Source organism: Sitophilus oryzae, unplaced genomic scaffold (assembly GCF_002938485.1).
Source record: "Sitophilus oryzae breed Bouriz unplaced genomic scaffold, Soryzae_2.0 scaffold_1356_pilon_pilon, whole genome shotgun sequence".
In the NCBI taxonomy this organism is placed as follows: Eukaryota; Metazoa; Arthropoda; class Insecta; order Coleoptera; family Curculionidae; genus Sitophilus; species Sitophilus oryzae.
The window spans coordinates 924,899-948,670 of NW_022146011.1; the positions used below are offsets into that span (position 1 = coordinate 924,899).

At 31.8% G+C, this 23,772-nt stretch overlaps 1 protein-coding gene across 1 annotated transcript in view; it reads right to left on the minus strand.

The window, feature by feature from the left end:
• The window catches only part of LOC115875236 (serine-rich adhesin for platelets-like), a 141,405-nt gene that overhangs the window by 24,251 nt on the left and 93,382 nt on the right, over window positions 1–23,772 (minus strand). Inside the window, exons 5-8 of the mRNA XM_030890656.1 lie at window positions 15,696–15,820; window positions 10,936–11,065; window positions 627–812; window positions 69–478 (exon numbers count right to left, since the gene is read on the minus strand). Of these exons, the coding sequence (XP_030746516.1) occupies window positions 69–478; window positions 627–812; window positions 10,936–11,065; window positions 15,696–15,820 (851 nt within the window). The remainder of the gene's footprint in view (window positions 1–68; window positions 479–626; window positions 813–10,935; window positions 11,066–15,695; window positions 15,821–23,772) is intronic.

The window sequence follows — 23,772 nt, forward strand, 5'->3', positions numbered from 1 at the left end:
CTCGTACATAGTTTATGTTTGCACTTTTATTCTAGGAGTTACAGAATTTTATTATACAAAAAACAAACCTTCGTTTTCTGGGTGCAGAAGTTGTAGAACTACTGATTTCCTCTGACTTCTCCGTAGTACTACTCTTAGTCGGTCTACTTCTAGGCTTGTTCTTCGATGACTTCGTTGGTTTTGACGGAGGAGATATCAGATTCTCCTCAGTCAATCCATAGGCGTCCAACAAGGCTTCTTTACCAGCTTCAATCAAAGGATAAGGTTTTCCATGACAGTTACCTCGAAAATCATCATTGTCAATCGCCCAAAACATAATACCGCCCAAATTATTCTCGGCAACGTATTTTGCTTTTCTTTTAACTATGTTTTCATCGTCGTATCCCACCCATTGGTTGTCTTTGAAAGCTATGGGACCCATAGCTTCGGGATTGGGTTCATCGACCTCCCAGTCTTGGTCTTTGATGTTTTCGCAAATCTATATCAATAAAATATAGTTATTTATGTATCTAGGGTGTTAATTACCTAGGGCAAAGTTTGCCGAACCAAGGCAAAATATAGATACTAGTTCAGTAAGAATTAAAGAAATTTATTGAGGATTTTGACGCTGTTTATGTAAATAATACCTCGTAATATGCTAGATATCCGTTTTCTCTGGTTGCTGAACCCATATCTCCTGGTCCATCGGCTGGAGATCCGATTTCGTAGGCTTCTGGGTTGAAAAGGGTATAAGAACGACCATAGGTTGGTATACCGAGGACAAGCTTGGTTGGATCGGCGCCCATTTTTAGGTAGTGTTTGATCGTATGGTCCTATAACAAAAATAAATTGAATATGCAGGGTGATAGGGTGATCCTTTAGGAAGGTTGGTAAGATGTTATATAATCGAGGTGCAAAAAACTTTGAAGATCTTTGTCCAACAGTTTTAGAGCATAAGCTCTACAATCTAATTACAATCTACAAATCTGAAATACTACAATCTATAACCTAATTGTCTTATTTCGGAGTTATGGTATGGCTTTTTGGCGTGACTTTTGTTTTTTTGGGCCTAATGATGGAAAGTAACTGCAACCTAACCTAACCATTTTGAAACAAAATTATTTTTTGAAATAAAAATTTGAAAAGATTGTGAGGTTTCGAGTCGCCTACCCCTCGTTAGGGGTTTTGCAATTGAGATGTACTCACACTGGATTCGAGAACGTTTAGACATTTTAATTATTTCTAATTGCTTATTTTTATTTTTAAACGGTTAAACTTCAAAGTAACAAATAGCATAACATAAGTACGTGAGATCTCATTATTTTTTTTTCAAGTTTTATTGAGATTTCTGCTAAATACTTTAAAAGACTTCTTTTTTCTGCGATTTTAATGATCAGTTCAGACCACCTATAGAACTGAATACCAAGGCGAAATATTTAAGATTGCTTGCAGAAATTAAAAAAAACAGGTTTTTCCCAAAACGGGATGATTTAACTGTTGGTTTGACATTTTCGATAGTTAACAAAATATGTTTGCGGTTACCCTTTGACTGGTCTCGTTTCGTCGTGAGAATTATATACAGAATTTTTCACACTTTAACCTATTATAGTATTTGATTAAATATTATACAAAGTGGACATAAAAGTATAATAAAAATTACAATTTGCCGGAAACACTGCGACCTGTGAGGCCTATTGTGTTTGTCCCCTTTCTATATCTGCACCCATTCTCGTATCCCTGGGCCCTGCACTAGCTTATGCAGGTCATTGATAGGATGGAAGCACATAGTTCCTCCAGTTCTACCCTTGTTCTTCCCTAGCTTTCCCAAACAAAAAGTGTCGTTTGCGATCCAGAGTCTCCATCTTTATCGCAGAGTCTGCAGCAAAGACTTCCTTGATACAGGTGGAGCTTGTTCGGGTAACAGTTGACAGCCATGTGTCCTGTCAAGCAGCCTGTTGTAATCCGCACTTTATTTCTGCTAAGCCTTAGCAGTCCTTTTCCCGTTTTAGAGCTAGGTCCTTGGATAAAAGCCTTGCTGTGCCTGTGCCCCTGTCTGTTTCTCCAATGGGCCATACATTTGGGTATTCCCAGTACTGACTCTGGACCAAGATAAGATGCCGATGATCCCTGCCTAGCTAGCTCATCGGCTTTTTCGCTGCCTTGAATGCCGCTGTGGCCCGGTTTACACACATGTTTACTAAATACTGCTGCGTTAATTCAACGGAGACCAACTTGTCAGCAATGATTTACCAATAAACTAATCTGCTTCCCGTCGTCGAAGGCAAATATACACAACGAACAAAGAAAAAAACTGTAAAACTTGGAAAATAAGTTGGTTATAATAATGGTTTTATAATTCGGAAACTCTCTATTTATTTATCTAGTAATGCTAAAACACTCTATTTTAAAGTCGATTAGAGAAAATAGTATGATTCATTGGCAAGTAATGTAAATATTTACGATCCGGTAAAATTGTGATGTAAGAGGAGGCTTAGCTTGCCTGAGGCGAATCAGTTGTTGATAGGCCGGCAGGCTGTTGTGTTTTGTCATAGAGCTGATATTTGGGGGTTGAGAGTCTTTTGACTATAAACGTTGCAAGTACTGTAAGGCAACGGGTCGTTTGACCGGAAGAAAACCTCTTGTGACGTCTTGCCTTCGAGGTTGGTCTTGAGAGTTTGAGGTCTCCCTTGTCTTCTCGATTGACACGATGCGGCGTTGGGGTAGTGAGCTACCCCAATTAGCCTATTCGATTGGGATGCGAATCTGTTTAGCGGCAAAATTGCGTCCGGGGGAAGCCCCTATACTATTTCAGGTGACACTAGCTAGTTGTTGAAGATGATTAACCAATATATAACCGAATGATATTTGAATTAGATGGAAAATATGGAATGGGATGTATTGAATAGAATATATCAGTGGCTAGGGGGCGGAGTACCCCCGGGTGAGTCTTACTATTTAACTATCAATTTTATCCAGATCAGTAAATGTTTGTTTTTTATTTTCATGTACAATGAGAGAGTGCTTGCCAATGACCAACTAAATGGAAATTTGAGTTGAATTTGCATTGTGAGACCCGGTTGAGTGAGCCCTAGAAATAAGCGATTTTACAAAACTATTTAAAATATATAAATACAACTATTCAAGAACATTTTAGTTTTTTTTTCAACAGATACGTCTATAAAAACCATTGACGTTCTCTTAAAATGACATTTTACAGAGCATCTATCAGTTTATGAGATTTCTGGTTTATGAGCAGAGATACAATGATGCGATTTTCACATTACTTTGCTAGTTTTTTATGAAACTAAATATGCTACACATAGATTTGTCCTAGCCTCCTTAGTTCCTGAAATACAGGACAAATTTGTGATGTGCAGTAGTGAACAGATGTTGAATACAGATATGATGCGCAGTAGTGAACGCACCCAGTTTAGGAGAGCATAGCAAAAGATATATATTAAAGAACCAGCTTTCTTAACATTCTCTCTCGCAAATGTTACTAGCTCTTAGACTATAAGTAAAACAGCGAAATCATTATGGAAATGAAAATATAAAATGACACCAATCACAAAAAAATCGTATTTCCGATGAACGAATGAAAATGCAATAAATTTAAAAAGTGAATTTTCTAGCCAATGAAAGTCTTTAAATTCAATCAATAAAATTAATATTATATCATCGTATCGTCGGACAACGGACGCATGAAAATCAAGCTTAACGAAATACCCATAGGACTTTTTTGAAGACCAGGTATAATGAAAACCTCTATTTTTGTTTCTTTGATTTATTTAGTGTTAAAAATAAAAGCAAATTTGTATGAAGCTATTAAAATAACTCGATTCTCTCACTTTTCATTTGATATAAAAATATAATTGGCAAAATACCGACGGTTGAGTATTGCATCAACTTGAAAATCCAAAATCGCATTCACTCTTTTATAAATTCACTCTAATTGTGCACAAAACTGCAAATTGGTAATCGCATTCAATGGAATTAAATCGATCTTAATTGTGCACCAACCCAAGCGTAAACCAACCAAATTAAACAAAGATCGCAACACGCAAATCATACCAGTAGAACAGTACAGAAAAAATCTAAATAGTCAGCTTTTTCGTTCTTCCAACCAGCAGACACTTGGGCTTAGATTGACCGATGAAGCATAGAAAAATCTGCAGACTGCTGTTGCACTATCAATTATATCGAAGTTTTTTATAATTAAATCATTTTCGGAGTATTTTATTGGAACAATAAGCTCCAAAAAATGTTTTGGAAGGAACAACATAATTGTATACAAGGTATTTCAAAAAACATGTGCCATCTCTCGTGAGGAGAGAGATTCCTCACGTAAAAATAAGATTTATTTTTCATATCAACATAGGTCCGATTCCATAGCTAAAAGAAAATAATCTACTATTAAGATAGATATGAAACTTAATAGTAAAATTTTGGGTCAAAGCGCCCCTCCGTGTTTTTAGTGGAGACTATACGTTTAACCCAGCGCCTTCGCCTTTTCTGCTGTAAATGTTTTTTATGTTTATATTTGAATTCAAAGGATTTATTTTTAAAGTTACACTGATATATTATTATATCAGAGTAATTTGAATGAAACATAAGAATATATATATTTTACAATTTATTTTTTTATTTATTTTACAGAGTTTCATGTAAATGATCGTAAGTCGATTGGCTGTCTAATGAATAAACCGAGATTTATAGATTTGAAAGCGAACGAAAAAAAATCAAACAACGAATACATACCATATATTTTTCTTTTATCTAAGATACATACCTTATCGTCTTTTGGAAACACGTACATTTTTGCAGTTTTGTTAGTTTTCTTTGCAAGATGCAACACAACAAGAAAACACCATTTTTACAGTTAATAAATAATAAAACTATTTCTGACTATGATATTTAAAATTTAGATAGATAGAAAATTAAAAACAAACAATAAAATCAAAATTTTTTCCTGCGAAAATCAAGCTTTTTCACTGAAAAGGTATTTTTTGATTTATCAGCAGTCATTGTCAAGTTGACAATATACAGGGTGTTTTCGAATTAGTCTCAAAAAATTATGGTGTGATTCCTCATGTGTTCTTAAAACAATTTTTATATAACCATTGCGTCTAAAGTACTTCCTTTCTGATCTACAGGGTGTTAAAAATTAAAAAAAAATCGATTTTTTTGCTTAACATAAATGGTACACTACTGCTTTTTTAAAGAAAACATATTTTTTTCTTGACTGGCCATCCTTTTTCAACAAAATTGATCTTTTGAGTTTTTCTTGTTCATCAAACGGTTGTCGAGAAAAAAAATAAATATACTTATTAAGAGAGCCCGCCTTAATCTGTTTTCTAACGATTTTTTATTTTTTAGATTAATTAGGAAACACGCTGTATATGCATATCACAGGCAACCAAATAAACTAGTAACCTCTAAAAATTATTTTTCCTAGCACTAGCGACAACCGTGTTTTTAGTGTGTACTAAATTATTTTATCAAAATTTCACTATATAAGTTGCCAGGCAATGGTCCGATTCTGCTTTGTTTCGTAGCTAGAGGTTGTTAAAATCTTAATAATTTTTCGATTAATTATAATTTTCTTCCAAGTACTTTTAATGATTACAGTTGAGGGTTGGAACCTTTATGAAACAGTTATAAAAACACTAATCATTGCACCAAAACACTTTTGCATTTTTTGACGTGCGTTTCGCTAATTGATAAAGCAGTATCATCAGCAGATGACTATAAACTATTTTGAGTTTATAATCATCTGCTGATGATGCTAACATAGTTAGCGAAACGCGCGTCCAGTGTAAAAGTAAAAGTGTTTTGGTGTATTGTGGTGATTTAGTGTTTTTATTTTACTTTTAATGATTCGAATGAAATTTTGAGAGTAAAACTTACTATACTTATCGTCGGTATAAGGTCGGCATCATCAAATTATACGTTTATTCCAAGCGCTCTTTATGAAATATGCTCGGAACAAAGAAAGCCAATGTTATAAAATAAAGGTTCATTTTCACTTTCTACGATTTCCATTCCATTGATTGCAAATTAAATATGTGCTTTAGTTAGCAGCAATATAATTTTTCCTTTTAACGAACTAGAACAATGGGCTTTAAAATAAGAAGGCTCATTGTTTGAAGAGATAAAAGAACGAATTTTTCTCAAGTTTACACAGAAACAATACTAGGTAATTCGACTTCTTGAAGAAATTAATAGAAAAAATACCTACTGAAATACTGTTCTGGTGGATATTATTTACTCTCTTGTATTTAAGTTAATAATGTTAATAAAGTACATCAATTTGAGGATTAATAATTAATAATACGGGAAGAAAAAATCGGGACACCACTGGTGCAACCTTTTTTCTTAAATATAAAATTTTATATGCCTATCGGATTTTGAAACAATATTTTATGCCTTTTTTCGTTAACTTAAAAAACTATTCAAAATTTATAAACAACTAGCGTGTACCCGCGACTTCGTTCGCGTCGAATTAATCATTTGTAATGTGATGATAAAGCAAGGCAAGAATTTCCATTAACATACAAACTGGATAAAATTTTCTCACATTTATGTCAGCATGAGAAAAAACAATATGGCGATATTATTATATAACTTGGTAATATTTGAGGGGTAGTTTCATCTCGTTGTAATTTGACTTTCGAAAAATCCGTTTGCCAAAAATAAGCTTTTTACGTCAAGCAGTTTAAGCAGAATCGTGGTTAATCAATTACCCAACTTTTTGGAACACCCTGTATGATTTTTTTAAAAAAAATTAACATATGTAAAAAAAAAACAAAATAAATTATGCTTGTCCAAGCGTTTTCCCAATAGACTAACCGTTTTTTCAATAACAAATATTGTAATATTTGAGGTGCGTTTTCACCCTCTTGGAATTTGAGATATCAGAAACCCCTCCTTATCGAACCTCTCTACCCCACAGTCAATTTGTTTGCCAAAAATCAGCTTTAAACGTCAAGCAAATTAAGCAGAATCGTGATTACCCAATGGTCATATTTTATGAAACACCCTGTATAAATTTTTAAAAAATCTTAAAATATGTAACACAACAAAATAAAATATACGTGTTTAAGAGTTTTTCCGAAAGACTCTCCGATTTTTAAATAAAAAAATATTCTAATATTTCACACCCTTAGAATTCGAGTTTCGAAAAATCCCTTCTTATCGAACCTCTACACCGTAAAGTCAATCTGTTTTCCAAAAATCAGCTTTAAACGTCAAACAGTTTAAGCAGAATCGTGATTACCCAATGGTTATATTTTATGAAACATCCTGTATAAAGTTTTAAAAAATCTTAAAATATGTAAAACAACAAAATAAAATATACGTGTTTAAGAGTTTTTCCGAAAGACTCTCCGATTTTTAAATAAAAAAATATTTTAATATTTCACCCCCTTAGAATTCGAGTTTCGAAAAATCCCTTCTTATTGAACCTCTACACCCTAAAGTCAATCTGTTTTCCAAAAATCAGCTTTTTACGTCAAGCGCTTTAAGCAGGATCGTGATTAATCAACGACTAGATTTTTTGAAACACCCTGTATACATTTTTAAAAAATCTTAAAATATTTAAAAAAACAAAATGAAATATACGTGTTTAAGAGTCGGAAACTTGGCCGTTTTTTAATTAAAAAATATGGTAATATTTGAGTGGTGGTTTCACCCCCTTGGAACTGGAATTTCGAAAAATCCCTTCTTATCGAACCTCTACACCCTAGAATCAACCTGTGTGCCAAAATTGAGCTTCTTACGTTGAGTGGTTTGAGCAGGATCGTGATTAATCAGTGAGTCAGTCACTTAGGCCCGCCGCAAATTGAACCTAGCCCACGCACAGCACACGCCCAACCCATGCGTGGCGAATTTTGTAAAACACAGGAAAGAAGGGAGTACCGCAAATTAAACACACTCCACGCCTAGCACAGCCTTTTCGTGGATCTAGTTGCGTTCAGACACAGTTTTCGTGGGTCGTGGGTTCCTTCCCCTTCTACTTTTGCGACAAACTGCTAGTTTTTCTTCACTTCCAATAGGTTTTTTGGCATTGCACTCCTTACCTGTAATGTCTGTTTTTATTAGTTCATACACTTCAAAAAACTGTCTCCTGTTTAATCGAAAAGACTCTTTAAATAGGCTGTCTGGAACTCCGCTAGACAATCTAAACTCTCCGTGGCTTGCTCTTTTTCGCAAATATGCGTTTCTTCTACTTCCTTTTCTCTTTTTATTAAGCGCAATGAAGTAAAACAAGTCCTCGTTCTCGGGTTCTGATTCTAAATCAAGAAGTTGCTCGTTTTTAGTCATGATCGACACTAAAAACTTGGGTCTGGGCTGTGTTCAATATGCGGTGCTAAAGAAAACGTGTGCGTGGAATCAAGAATGGGTTGGGCGTGTGCTGTGCGTGGGCTGGGTTCAATTTGCGGCGGGCCTTAAGGATTTTATATATTATATAGTAGAGTAAACGCCACGAATATTTGGGAGTGATTCATCGCTTGATGAAGTTAGAATCGACACGCGCGCATCATTTTTACATTAAAAACGTAAATTTTTACCGCAGACGTAGGTTTTTAAAGCCCGGTCTAATCATCTGCATGCGCTCCTCCTATTTATTCTAAAATGTTAGCGTGATTGACAAAGACGATACTATATCGCGTTTCTTTGATTGATCTGTTTTGTGCGTCAGTCCATTGGTGTGCTTGCAGTGCGACCAATGGGACATTCCATTTTATATTTATAACCAAATATATGTTTTGACAAGACTTTGGCAGTTAAAACAACAAATTACAACAGATTATATATTGATTATTATATGCCTTGAAACACCACGGCACTGGAATTAAGTTTTATATGACCTTGAACAGATTAGTTCACATGGTAGCGACCGATGAATCACTCCCAAACATTCGTAGCGTTTACTATATAGATAAAAACGTGGCTATTAAACAAATAAAAATCGGGACATTAGGGTTTTGCGTGGGAACACGGGAATTTTTAGATCAAAATCGGGACAGGTGGCAACCCTGATTAGGCTGACATTGGTGTCCCCCTTTCTTGAGTTATAACTCATCATACAGTCTCAGCGTTTTTACAAAAGCCAGTATCTGAGACGTTTTTACAGGAGTTAGGTTAGGACTCTTCCAGGTTCTTGAGTTCTGCTTTAAGTTAGAACACTTGGAAAGCAGAACGGTTTTGGTACAGTTAGTGGAGTGTCCGCTCCTTTTCTAGTTAGATGGTGTAGTCTTTTTCATTACTTCTATCCCTTGGTGGGTTGGCACCAGAGTAGAAGGACTTTATGTTCTTTGCCTAATTTATTCAGCTTCTCTATTAGGCAGGATAAGATGGCATAAGATCTCTATTAGGCAGGATAATTCGGATAAGATGGTTATTTCTTGTTTCTGATAGATTCCTTACAAAGATAAGTTGTACGCATCTTTTGTTTGATAGCGTAGATTTCTGCCTGAAGGATACTATGCCCAAAAGTAACAGTAGCAAACCGTTTTTTTTTAACTTGATTAAGTAGCTTAAGAACAAATATTAAATAGTTCAAACAAAATGGCTGTTCTCTTAGTAAAATAAATATTGTTTGAAGTGTTCCAAATTTAAATTGAAACCATGTCCAAATAAATGTGTTTAATTTAACTTTATTTATTTAAAACAATTTGGAGCAATAATTCGACACTATTTAATTGATATAATACAATTTTTAATCGATATTATAATTGGTTTATGTCGTATCGGTGTAGTGCTATGAATAACGTTGAGAAATTGGTACGAAAATTTCGTACAGGAAATATATCGATCAATATATGGGCACCGTTACTGTAAATAATGATCGTACTGATTGTTTGATCTAAATACTGAATATCGGTACAGTTACCTTCAATCAAATCAATTTAATAATTATATCTGTAACGGTTCCTAGCTGTACATAACGTATATCGAATCGAGTTTTTCATAGGTGTATTATAGTAGGTAGGTACATCGTCTGCTTAAAAAAATACGCAAACTACCGTATGATTGGATAAAAACGACGTCGCGATAAGCCTAGTAATTATATTTCAATTACAACTTACTCAGTTTAATCTTAATGAAAAAAAAAGTAATAACCTGTACAGGGTGGCGCCTCTCATACGACGCGGAGACTCCAAGGAGAACGGTAGTTTATATCGAAATGAAATTTTGGGAGCATACTTGGGGTAATTGAACGCATTCTATTAAAATATATAGAGTTCTACAGGGTGTCCCCACAAAAAGTTATGCATCAAAGTTGTGTTTTTTTGTAATAGAATACCCTATATATTAATTGATTTTCGGATTTTTGGAAAAATTGATGAGATTCATTAAAGAAGCAAATGACCAAAAGATAAGGTTTTTCACATATTTAACATTTTCTAAAAATGAAGAACAAATTTTAAATTTCAATAACAGCTACCTAATTATCGATAAAATATTAAGAGACAACTTTTAATCGGCATTAAACTGCTTACAGTATTTCGCTGACAAGATAAAAAAAAAGTCAGTGGCGTGGTGGCGTACATGCTTTTTTTGATGAATTTATCGACACTTTTTACCATTAAAATATGTAGCAATTATAGTAGCTTTTACCCTCAAAATTTCATTCGAATCACTAAAAATACTTGGAAGAAAATTATAACAAATCGAAAGATTATTAAGGTTTTAACACCCTATAGCTACGAAACAAAGCAGAATCGGACCTATGTTGATACGAAAAATAAATCTTATTTTTACTTGAGGAATCTCCCCACGAAAGATGGTACATGGTTTTTTGAAACACCCTGTATATTTTAACTGGTATAAAAATTATTCAAAATTACTATTCGTCTAAAATTAACATACTACCGCACTTATTATTCATCGCAAGTACAATTTACACAGTTATTCAATTGAAAGAAACTAATATTTTTTAATAGTACTCACGATGTTCAGTTCCGTATCATAGTTGTATTCATTGTCTTCCTCCAAGGCAAAAAGGGGGGCATGGTGATTTACGGCAGGTTCAAAAGCCGAATGGTAATCGTAGGACAATATATTCATCCAATCCAAGTACCTATAAAATGAAAATCATAAAAAAAACGCATCGCAGTAGCTTTTAAAACTACTAAAAATGAGAAATGAGACCAACAAATTGTTTTTCAATACCTATGTTTTCTAATCGGTTGAAAAAATATTCTATTTATCTAAATATACGCTTTAGGTACCGTATGATAGAAAAAAATGGCGTCAGAGACGGCTGGGAATGACAATCGAAGAAAATTTTCGTGCTAAGTGATAACCTTAATTGTTTATTTTAATCTTGTTTATTAAGAGAAGTTGCGATCGGGATACCGAGTCAAAGAGACGGACTTGAGGGAAATTGTTTAGTTAGTAAAATATTTCGGTAAATATAGTTATATATTAAGGAATAACTCGTTAAAGTATACATAGTTTTAACTGCGATACAGAGGATTTGTTGAAATTAATAGAATTTTTTTTACTACCCAATGTTCTTGATGGTTTATAAAGAATTTGAGAATTGTCTCATTGTTTTAAAATGCTGAAGAAGTACAAAATTTACTTAGTTCAATGCTACAGAAAGGGTGATAATAGTTATCGAAAAATGTGATACTTTAACAACAGCAAAAAATATGACGTTAATCAAAATTAATCATAACCATCTATCAATGAAATCGAAATTATATTGCTACAGAAACGCCTTTTTATTTTTAAGATTTATTGATTTATTGATTTATTGATTTATTGATTTATTGATTTATTGATTTATTGATTTATTGATTTATTGATTTATTGATTTATTGATTTATTGATTTATTGATTTATTGATTTATGGATTTATCGAATTATCGATTTATCGATTTATCGATTTATCGATTTATGGATTTATTGATTTATTGATTTATTGATTTATTGATTTATCGATTTATTATATTATTGATTTATCGATTGACTTATTATATTATTGATTTATCGATTGATTTATTGATTTATTGATTTATTGATTTATTGATTTATTGATTTATTGATTTATTGATTTATTGATTTATTGATTTATTGTTTTATTGATTTATTGATTTATTGATTTATTGATTTACTGATTTACTGATTTACTGATTTACTGATTTACTGATTTACTGATTTATTGATTTATTGATTTATTGATTTATTGATTTATTGATTTATTATATTATTGATTTATCGATTGATTTATTGATTTATTGATTTATTGATTTATTGATTTATTGATTTATTGATTTATTGATTTATTGATTTATTGATTTATTGATTTATGATTTATTGATTTTGATTTATTGATTTATTGATTTATTGATTTATTGATTTATTGATTTACTGATTTACTGATTTACTGATTTACTGATTTACTGATTTACTGATTTACTGATTTACTGATTTACTGATTTACTGATTTATTGATTTATTGATTTATTGATTTATTGATTTATTGATTTATTATATTATTGATTTATCGATTGACTTATTATATTATTGATTTATCGATTGATTTATTGATTTATTGATTTATTGATTTATTGATTTATTGATTTATTGATTTATTGATTTATTGATTTATTGATTTATTGATTTATTGATTTATTGATTTATTGATTTATTGATTTATTGATTTATTGATTTATTGATTTATTGATTTATTGATTTATTGATTTATTGATTTATTGATTTATTGATTTATTGATTTATTGATTTATTGATTTACTGATTTACTGATTTACTGATTTACTGATTTACTGATTTATTGATTTATTGATTTATTGATTTATTGATTCATTGATTTATTGATTTATTGATTTATTGATTTATTGATTTATCGATTTATCGATTTATCGATTTATCGATTTATCGATTTATCGATTTATTGATTTATTGATTTATTGATTTATTGATTTATTGATTTATTATTATATGACGATTTATCATTGATTTATTGATTTATTGATTTATTGATTTATTGATTTATTGATTTATTGATTTATCGATTTTATTGATTTATTGATTTATTGGATTTATTGATTTATCCATTATTGATTTATTGATTAATTGATTTACTGATTTATTGATGTATTGATTCATCGATTTATCGATTTATTGATTTATTAGATTTATTGATTTATTGGTTTATTGATTATTGATTTATTAACATTGATGGTTGACGATTGATTTATTGGTTTATTGATTTATTGATTTATTAGTTTATTGATTGTAGTTTGGATTTATTGATTTATTGACTTTATTTGATTTATTGGTTTATTGATTTTGATTTATTGATTTATTGATTTATTGATTTACATGATTTAACTGATTTACTGATTTACTGATTTACTGATTTACTGATTTGCAATTACTGATTTACTACTGATTTACTGATTTTGATTTACTGATTTATTGATTTATTGATTTATTGATTTATTGATTTATTGATTGACTTTATATATTATATTCTTAGGATTTATCGATTGACAACTATATTGATCGATTTGATCGATTGATTTATTGATTTATGGATTTATTGATTTATCGATTTATTGATTTAGGATTTATTGATTTAATGATTTATTGATTTATTGAGTTAATGATTTATGGATTTATTGGTTTATCGATTTATTGATTTATTGATTTATTGATTTATTGATTTATTGATTTATTGATTTATTGATTTATTGATTTATTGATTTATTGATTTATTGATTTATTGATTTACTGATTTACTGATTTACTGATTTACTGATTTTAACTGATTCCATTGATTCCATTGATTTATTGATTTATTGATTCATTGATTTATTGATTTATTGATTTATTGATTTATTGAGTTATCGATTTATCGATTATCGATTTATCGAGTTATCGATTTATCGATTTATTGACTCCATTGATTTATTGATTTATTGATTTATTGATTTATTGATTTATTGATTTATTGATTTATTGATTTATTGATTTATTGATTTATTGATTTATTGATTTATCGATTTATCGATTTATTGATTTATTGATTTATCGATTTATCGATTATCGATCCATCGATTTATTGATTATTGATTTATTGATTTATTGATTTATTGAGTTTATTGATTTATTGATTTATTGATTTATTGATTTATTGATTTATTGATTTTATTGGTTTATTGGTTTATTGGTTTTATTGGTTTATTGGTTTATTGGTTTATTGGTTTATTGGTTTATTGGTTTTATTAGTTTTATTGGTTTTATTGGTTTTATTGGTTTATTGGTTTATTGGTTTATTGGTTTATTGGTTATTGATTTCCATTGACAGTATTGATTTACTGATTTACTTTGATTTACTGATTTACTGATTTACTGATTTACTGATTTACTGATTTACTGATTTACTGATTTACTGATTTGATTGATTTACTGATTTACTGATTTACTGATTTACTGATTTACTGATTTACTGATTTAATTGATTTACTGATTTCCAATTTACTGATTTACTGATTTACTGATTTACTGATTTACTGATTCACTGATCATCGACTTCACTGATCAATTGATTTACTGATTTACTGATTTGCCAGTTTACTGATTTACTGATTTAATTGATTTACTGATTTAATTGATTTACTGATTTACTGATTTACTGATTTGACTGATTTACTGATTTACTGATTTACTGATTTACTGATTTACTGATTTACCGATTTGACTGATTCCATTTGTTACTGATTTACTGATTTACTGATTTACTGATTCCACTGATTTACTGATTTGCTGATTTACTGATTTACTGATTTAATTGATTCCACTGATTTAATTGATTTACTGACTTTGACTGATTTATTGATTTATTGATTTACTGATTTTATTGATTTATTGATTTATTGACTTTATTAGATTTATTGATTTATTGATTTATTGATTTATTGATTGTGATTTATTGATTTATTGATTTATTGATTTATTACGATTTATTGAGTTACATGATTTCATGATTTATTGAGTTTATTGATTTATTGATATATTGATTTATTGATCTATTGATTTATTGATTTATTGATTTATTGATTTCCATTGATTTTGGGTTATTGATTTATTGATTTTATTGATTTATTGATTTATTGATTTTATTGATTTATTGATTTATTGATTTATTGATTTATTGATTTATTGATTTATTGATTTATTGATTTATTGATTTATTGATTTATTGATTTATTGATTTATTGATTTATTGATTTATTGATTTATTGATTTATTGATTTATTGATTTATTGATTTATTGATTTATTGTTTTTCAATACCTATGTTTTCTAATCGGTTGAAAAAATATTCTATTTATCTAAATATACGCTTTAGGTACCGTATGATCGAAAAAAACGGCGTTAGAGACGGCTGGGAATGACAATCGAAGAAAATTTTTGCGAGGTCAATCTCTAGACGTTATTTATTAAAAATCGACACACAAATCTATTTCCAAAAAATTATTAAATAAAATATTTTTATTTTTTAACTCTAATTTTAAACTATATCATTTAAAACTCATTATCTAAATGACGTAGTAGAGAAGAGTATAGGCGAAGTAAATTACGTTTGGGGCTTGACCTCGCCAAAATTATCATCGATTGTCATTTCCCAGCCGGTTCTGACGTTGTTTTTTTTCGATCGCATGATACTATACTCACTTGGTAAGTTTAGGTACATCATAGCCTTTGTTAATGTATTCTATACCAGCCGGTACAGCCATGGTGAGCAATAATCTTGGTCTTCCGGTTTTCTCTGATTCTCGTTCAAATTCTTCTCTAAGTTCCTGAAAGGAAAATAATGAAATAGCATTAAAACATTTTTATACAGGATGTCTCACTTTAACTGGTAATATACAGGGTGGTCCGAACTGTATTCCGGAAACTTCGGCAGCATATTCTGCAGATAAAAATAAGTAAAAAAGTTCGTATAAATGTATGTCCTAAAATGCTTAGTTTCGGATTTACAGGGTGTAGAAGTTTTATATTTATTTCAATTTTTTCCAAATAATTTCTGAAGTAATGTCAATATCTGAGTGATAAATTGGTGTCTGGGAGTTTTTTGATCTGAGAAATTTGATTTTGATATCGTATGACTAATATTTGTAAGGGGCGCCATCTACATGTGTTTTAACTGTTTTGAATAGCAATAACTTTTCGTCCGTACCTGTATAAAACTACTGAGTGGAAAAATATACATTTCCATGACTTTTTACGTAAAAAGTGTCTCTTGGTAAAAATCGCTACGAGCAACAGCTTCTTCGTCTAGCAATATCTATACCTCACCTGAGAAACTTAATGATTACTTTGTAAATGTAGCGAAAAACTTAAAACCGCAACCATATGTCCTCCTCATGATTCTCTTTCTTATCTCTCTAATGATATTGTAAACTTACACAGTTTCTTTTTTTCGCCCGTAGTTTTAGAAGAGCTTCGCAGTACAATTAATACCATCAAAAATAAATCCTCTTCTGGGACCGACGGGCTAACTTTAAAAATGTTTTCGAATCTGCCAGATAGCACTCTGAATCACCTAACAACTTTAATAAACATGTCGTTCCAAAATGGTATTTTTCCAAAATGTCTTAAGACGGCAATAATCATTCCTCTGCATAAAGGCGGAGACAAAGATGAAGCTTCTAACTATCGCCCAATTGCACTCCTTCCAACGCTATCTAAGATCATAGAAAGGTTGGTTAAAAGAAGGCTGGTATCTTTTGGAAGGCTTTTCTGTTTAAGTACAAAATACTTACTGAATATCAATTTGGATTTCGAAGCAACAAGTCCACAAATGACACTATGTTTTCCCTCCTTAATAAAGTTTACTCCAGCCTAAACAACCATCATTCTACAGCAACAATTTTCTGTGATTTTTCTAAGGCGTTCGATTGTGTAAATCATAAGATCTTAATTAATAAACTGCAGCACTATGGGTTCAGGGGATCATCTCTCGAATGGTTTAAGTCATATCTGAGCAACAGAAGTCAACTTGTGAGGGTGGATACCACGTTGTCTTCTAGCAAGCCAATAGAATGTGGAGTACCACAAGGCTCAGTACTAAGCCCTATTTTGTTTCTTCTTTTTATTAACGACATTGCTAACATAAACATCAGTGGCAAAATATGTCTTTTTGCGGATGACACTAGCATCAGTTGGAGCAACAAGGACATCACGGCACTTCATAGGATTATATCAAATGACTTAATCACCATTAAATCTTGGTGCAATTCGAACCTCCTAAGTTTCAACATTTCTAAAACTAAAGCTTTGTCGTATAAAAACTCGTTGCAGCTTTTTGTACTTAACAACACCACCATTGACGTCGTCAAATCTGTAAAATTCTTAGGGCTTGTTGTGGACAATTCTCTGAAATGGGACATACATATGGAAGCTTTGTCGGAAAAATTGAGCTCTGCCTGTTTTGCATTAAGGTCTGTTTCTAAGGAGCTTAACTTGTCAGTGGCTAAAACTGTTTATTATGCACTTTTTGAGTCGCACCTCAGGTATGCCCTTCCATTCTGGGGTATGTGTTGTGCGACTCAATTTGACCGCATTTTCAGGCTCCAGAAGAGAGCTGTTCGATATTCACTGGGACTAAACAGCAGAACTCATTGCCGGGACTTTTTTAAAAAATTAAAAATATTGACTCTTCCTTTCTTATTTATATTTGAATCCGTTTGCCTAATACGTAAACATGTAGGGTACCGCGGGGTATTGGGAGCCATTGGGTAATGAGAGCCATTGTGTAATTTTGAATAACGCGCCCTGATCTGAGCACTGACAGTCATGATATGCAGGGATCCCATTAAATGTTTCTCTAGCCACCACCGCCTTGTTTGGTACGCATTCAAAGTCTGTTGAGAAGAACGCATCGAGTTTACGGGACTTTCTTATAGCGTGCACTTGTTAAAAATTAGTGTAAGTTGTATTTATATTTTGCTTTAGATCAAAAATAGCGGTGTTAATCAAAATCTATTGAAGTGTAGGTTCGATTTGTGCAGTTGTTTTTGCTTCTGTTAGCGCATTTAATTTTGTTATTTTAACTTGCAAATATGTAAACAAACAGGGGTAATCGGAGCCAGAGTGGCTCTCTCATCCCCATGGTGGTTCAATTTTATTTTAGAATGTTATAAACATATTTCCTTATTTTATTTTTAAAAGATAATTTAAATCTTTGTTTCAGAATATCCCAGACATATTTTGTGTCTTTTGTTTTTAACTAAAATAATTTAAATTTGTTTTAAGATGTTCCAAAGATATTTGTAACCTTTGGTTTCAACTGAAATAACTTTATATTTTTTAAATATTTCCAGACATATGTGCATTTTTCTCTCTTTGTGAAATTCTAAAATAATCCAATTTTGTTTGACAATGTTAATAACAGATTTAAATATGTAAAATAAAAGTGGCTTCAATTCCCCCACTGTTATGGGTGTAGAGAGCCAATGATAGGTTTTAGTTTTCTTTTTGCATACCAGTAATGTTTATCTAAAACAGAAACTGATACTTATATTTTATTTCCACATCACGAACTATCTAGAAAAAAAAGAAAATTGTTTGCCAGCAGTGGAATAAGTAGCATTTTATTTCAGGTTTTCCTTAGGTGGTTCTTATTGCCCCGCGCACACCCTATCAGTTTTCAAGAAAGGCCATCTCACACTTATCACTCCAGGAACATGAGCAAGATCTTTATCTACCTACCCCACGCTCAGAGTTAGTTAAAGTTCAATATTATACAACCTGGAAAAAATGCACAATCAATCTTTGCCATTGAAATCAAATCCATAACAGCATTTTTTTCATTTCGCAAAGCATTGAACTCTTATTTACTAGACAAGGCTTTCTACGCCGTAAATGAATTGTATTTTGAAAATTAAGTTTGATCTTGTGAACACTGGTCTAATGTTTGCTATTGCTATATTTACTAATGACATCGAAATGAATTTATTTAAAGGTCATTGATATTTTACTATAAACTAGCTAAATATTTTTGAATATTATTTTTATTTTTTGTTCTTTGACATTATAAACATTTATAAATGTTTATTTTAACAATAAGACTGGCAATATTATTTGTATAATGTTTTGTATTATCTTTTGTTTGTTTGTTTGTGTACCTTGTTTTTTTTACTTTGTTTGTTAGTTTACCTTTGTCTACAAATTGAAAAAAATTTTGACAATAAAGGCATTTATTAAAAAAAAACAGTTCTCAAGATATTAAAATGGAAGTAGTCAATACATGTCATTATTGACAAAAAATAGACACGTTTCAGTAGCATAGTTATTTGACCGAAATAATAAATCTGGGAAATTGTAATTTGTTAAAAATTAATCATAAATTTTTCTACAAAAAAATTATGGTAAAACAGTTTCTGTTGAACTTTTGGCACAAAAGCATGTTAAATTTATGATTTCACTCTAATAACTATTTACTCAACATGTTTAATTTAGGTGTGTCAATGATGACATGTTTTGATAATTTCGATTCCATATTTTTTTTTACTCTGTAGTTTTATACAGGTATGGACTGAAAGTTATTACTCTTCAAACCAGTTAAAAAATATGTATGTGGCGTCCTCTACAAGTAGGAGTCATATTGACAGCAAAATCAAATTTCTCATGTCAAAAAACTCCCAGTCACCAATTTTCATCCAAATATTGACGTTACTTCATAAATTATTTGGAAAAAATCGAAATAAAAATGAAACTTCTCCACCCTGTATCTCCGAAACTAAGCATGTTAGGACATACATTTATACGAATTTTTTTACTTATTTTTATCTGCAGAATATGTTGCCGAAGATTCCGGAATACAGTTCGGACCACCCTGTATATCGACCTCAAAACACGCCTATGAGAATTTTTCTAACAAAAAAGAATTGTGGAAAATTTCACATTTTCTGGGGAAGTAAAAAAAATAGTGCCATGAATTCATTTTCCTAATATTTCTTGACGGTGTATTGAAGCTTTGCCTCTCATACGTTACCCACATTCTGTATATTAGTTTGAATATAAAATTTACACTAATTTTAAATGTCTACACTATAAATTACAAGAATCAATTTTAACAAACAAGACCAAAAGCATGTTAAGAGTCGCTGAAATGAAGAACCTAAGAACCATAATGGGAAAGAGTAGAAGAGACAGAATTGGAAACACAAATATCAGACAACAATGTGGAGTACAGGACGTAGTGAGAGGGGGTAGGCAAAGAAAAAGACAATGGTTCGCACACGTGAAACGCATGGAAGAAAACAGGCTACCACGCTCTTGAAGGGAAACTCATGGGTAAAAGACAGCCGGAAAGACCTCCAAAAAGATGGAAAGACAGTTGCAGTCCATCTCCCAAGAAATCCTACAGAGGCTACCTTAAAATTAACAGATCGAAAGATCTCAAATAATTAAAAGAAGAAGAAGAAGAATTTTAATTATTATTAGCCGACCATACCAATAGGTATGGTAGGCTATTAAGATCGGCAATTAAAAGTTTTTTTAATTTCACTCAAAATGAATTATTTGGGTCATAAATGACCTAAATACAAAATATTTTCATGGTGTCTGTCTCTCTGTCTGTCCGTCTGTACGAGGATGGTCTGAAAAGTTTCCGACCTCAACGTGAAGATGGCAGCACTCGTATATAAAAGCTAGTGAATTTTCATTGTTCATCTGTTGACAGTTATTCACCAAAATTTCAGCCATTTTGGATGAGCAGTTGTTACAGGTGGATGACACTTCTTATGGGAGAACTGGCAATGGTTGAAAACTTGACTACAAGCGATTTTCTAGGAATCTTCCTTACCGATAAATTATTGACAAGAGTGACAGATAAAGCCTTGACGTTCTTTCAGTATTCCAGTTCATCTCTTTTTCTTTCTAATGTGTGCGTTGAAAGGAGACAAAACAATTTTTGGTGACCCATAATTGTTATTCGAACACCACTTTTCTCCTTGTCGGGTCGTTGACGTTGACTTGTCGCCATTTTATTTCTTTTGTTTACACGCTGCATTTTGCTTTGCAAATTTAATACATAAATTATTTAGGCAAATATATAGGTTTTTAATAAAACTCCTCGGACTAACGTGTAGGTAAGTGTTGATAATTTTTTTTTCATCTTAACATGCTCATTGTCGTTCTCCTGATTTTAGGTGACAGAAAAGGATCATCAAATCAAATTGAATTTTATATTTTCCTTCCTATTTATCCTTCCTAAATATCAACGAGATGAGCCATCGGAAGAAAGGGACCATAGTACAAAACAGAAAGGTGATCTTTTTTCTTTCCACTTCGGATATTGAAATTATTATATACTGTAGTCGTGTTCGGCATTATGCTCTGAGAAATATAGATAAACAAAGAACAACAGATATAAAGCATCCCAGAGGAAAAGAGAGGCAATACCTGTATGTACTCTCTCTGATATTTGTGAAAGTTACAGCAAAGTATTGTTGTAAATGTCATCTTTTTGATCGACCTGAAAACTTCGAGCAAAAAGATGACACTTTCAACAATACCCTGACAGATATCAGAGACGATACAGGTTTTTCCTCTCTTTTCCCCTGGAATACTTTTAATTTATTATTCTTTGTTTATCTAGATTTCTCAGAGCACTATGAACGAACTCAGCTTGTATGTTTGAAATAATCGTCCAGTTGGCTTAAAAATGATGATCGAAGACATTTCCCATATAATTTTACTTTCAAAATTATGATATATCTTTTATTTCTAAGCCATCTATGACGCCATTTTTTTCAGTTTTGTTATAATTAATTTTGTCTCTTGATCTACTTGTAACATTATTCTTTTAATTTTATTAATTTATTGTGGTGAAATTAATTTCTGTTGTATATTTGATATTGATATTAAACATATTTTTAAAAAATGGTGTATTTTTTGTGTTTTTGTGTATGTCATAATTAAAAATAAATGAAGAAATAAAAATTTTTATTTTTTTTAAACTTCCCGCCATGCGTGACAATTTAGTCCGTAGTTCCTACAAGCGAAATTGGGGGCGCTAGTAGCAGTAGACCTGTCAACAGTGTCAAATTTAAACGTCAATTTCACTTTCCAATATTTAGCAAGGCGCTCGCACTTCTTCTTGTGTATGTGTTTTGTGAGTTGTTATGTAACAGCCGTTTGAGTGAGTTGATGTGAGTGTTTTTGCGAAAATGGACAAAATCGAGTATCGAGCTGTCACTAAATATCTGGTTTTGAAAGGCAATACGCCTACACAAATTAAACATGAGTTGGATTCTGTGTATGGGGTCTCTGCACCATCATTTACCACAGTGAAATTTTGGGCAGCTGAATTTAAACGTGGCTGTAAGAGCTTGGGAGACGATGAACGTTCGGGACGTCCAAAAACTGTAACTACCGACGATAATATCGCCAAAGTTCACCAAATGGTGCTAGACGACCGCCAAGTTAAAGTGAGAGAGATAGCAGAGATTACGAACATATCAAAAGAACGTGTTTGTCACATATTAAATCAAGATTTAGGCATGAGAAAGCTGTCCGCGCGTTGGGTGCCGCGTTTGCTTACGTTAGACCAAAAGCGTGTTCGAATGAACATTTCCAACGTTATGTTGGCGCAGTTTAGGCGCAATAAATCCGAGTTTTGGCGTCGATTTATTACTGTAGATGAAACTTGGATACACCACTACACACCAGAAACAAAAATACAGTCCAAACAGTGGACGGCAAAGGGAGAACCGGCTCCAAAAAAAGCAAAAACTGTTATTTCGGCTGGGAAAGTGATGGCGACTGTTTTTTGAAATAGGCATGGAGTTATTTTAATTGATTATCTTTAAAAAGGAAAAACCATCACAGGAGCACACTACGCATCATTACTTGACAAGCTAAAAGCAGAACTTGCGGAAAACGGCCACATTTACAGAAAAAGAAAATCCTGTTTCATCAAGATAACGCACCGTCTCACACCTCAGCGGTTGCCATGGCGAATTACGGTTTGAACTGCTTGACCATCCGCCTTACTCACCAGATCTAGCCTCTAGCGATTTCTTTTTGTTCCCTCATTTAAAAATTGCGCTCGGAGGACAGAGATTTTCGTCAAATGAAGAGGCATCACCTTCGTGAACCACAGAGAAGAACGCCGAGTACTATTTGGACGGGATACAGAGATGGGAGCATCGCTGGGAAAAGTGTGTAGAGTTATAAGGGGACTATGTTCAAAAATAAAAACAAATATTCAGAAAAAATGTCTTGTATCGTAGTTATTATCTGACAAACGGATCTAAAACAGCAAGAGGAATTCGGGCAAAAAAAGTCGACGTTGTCACGTTTAATAATAGAAAAGCAAAGTTGCTCAATATTACCTATAAATTGAATATATTTTAGTTCATTTCAGCATACATAATTATATGACGTTGTTCTTATTTCATTAATGTATATTTATCTAATTAACTGATCTCCTTCATTCTGCCTATTTAAAAAGGTAAAGTATTTCTCCTAAAAATAACGTCCGCTTAGGGCAAGCTGGCAACGCTGACAAAATTCATCATGGCATCCCGGATTCAACCAATCTGATTGGTCGAGATTGTCGCACGTCTTGCCGCCATTACCCCCAACTTTATGCCCCTCTCTAAAAAATCCAGTGGCGATGTATTATATTGTGTTTTATGCCTTTAACTTGATTTCTGCTTATTGTAATTAGTACACGGGTTTTAACAAATATTACTATATTTGGCAAATGACTAAACAAAATGTAGGTACATTTAAAGTA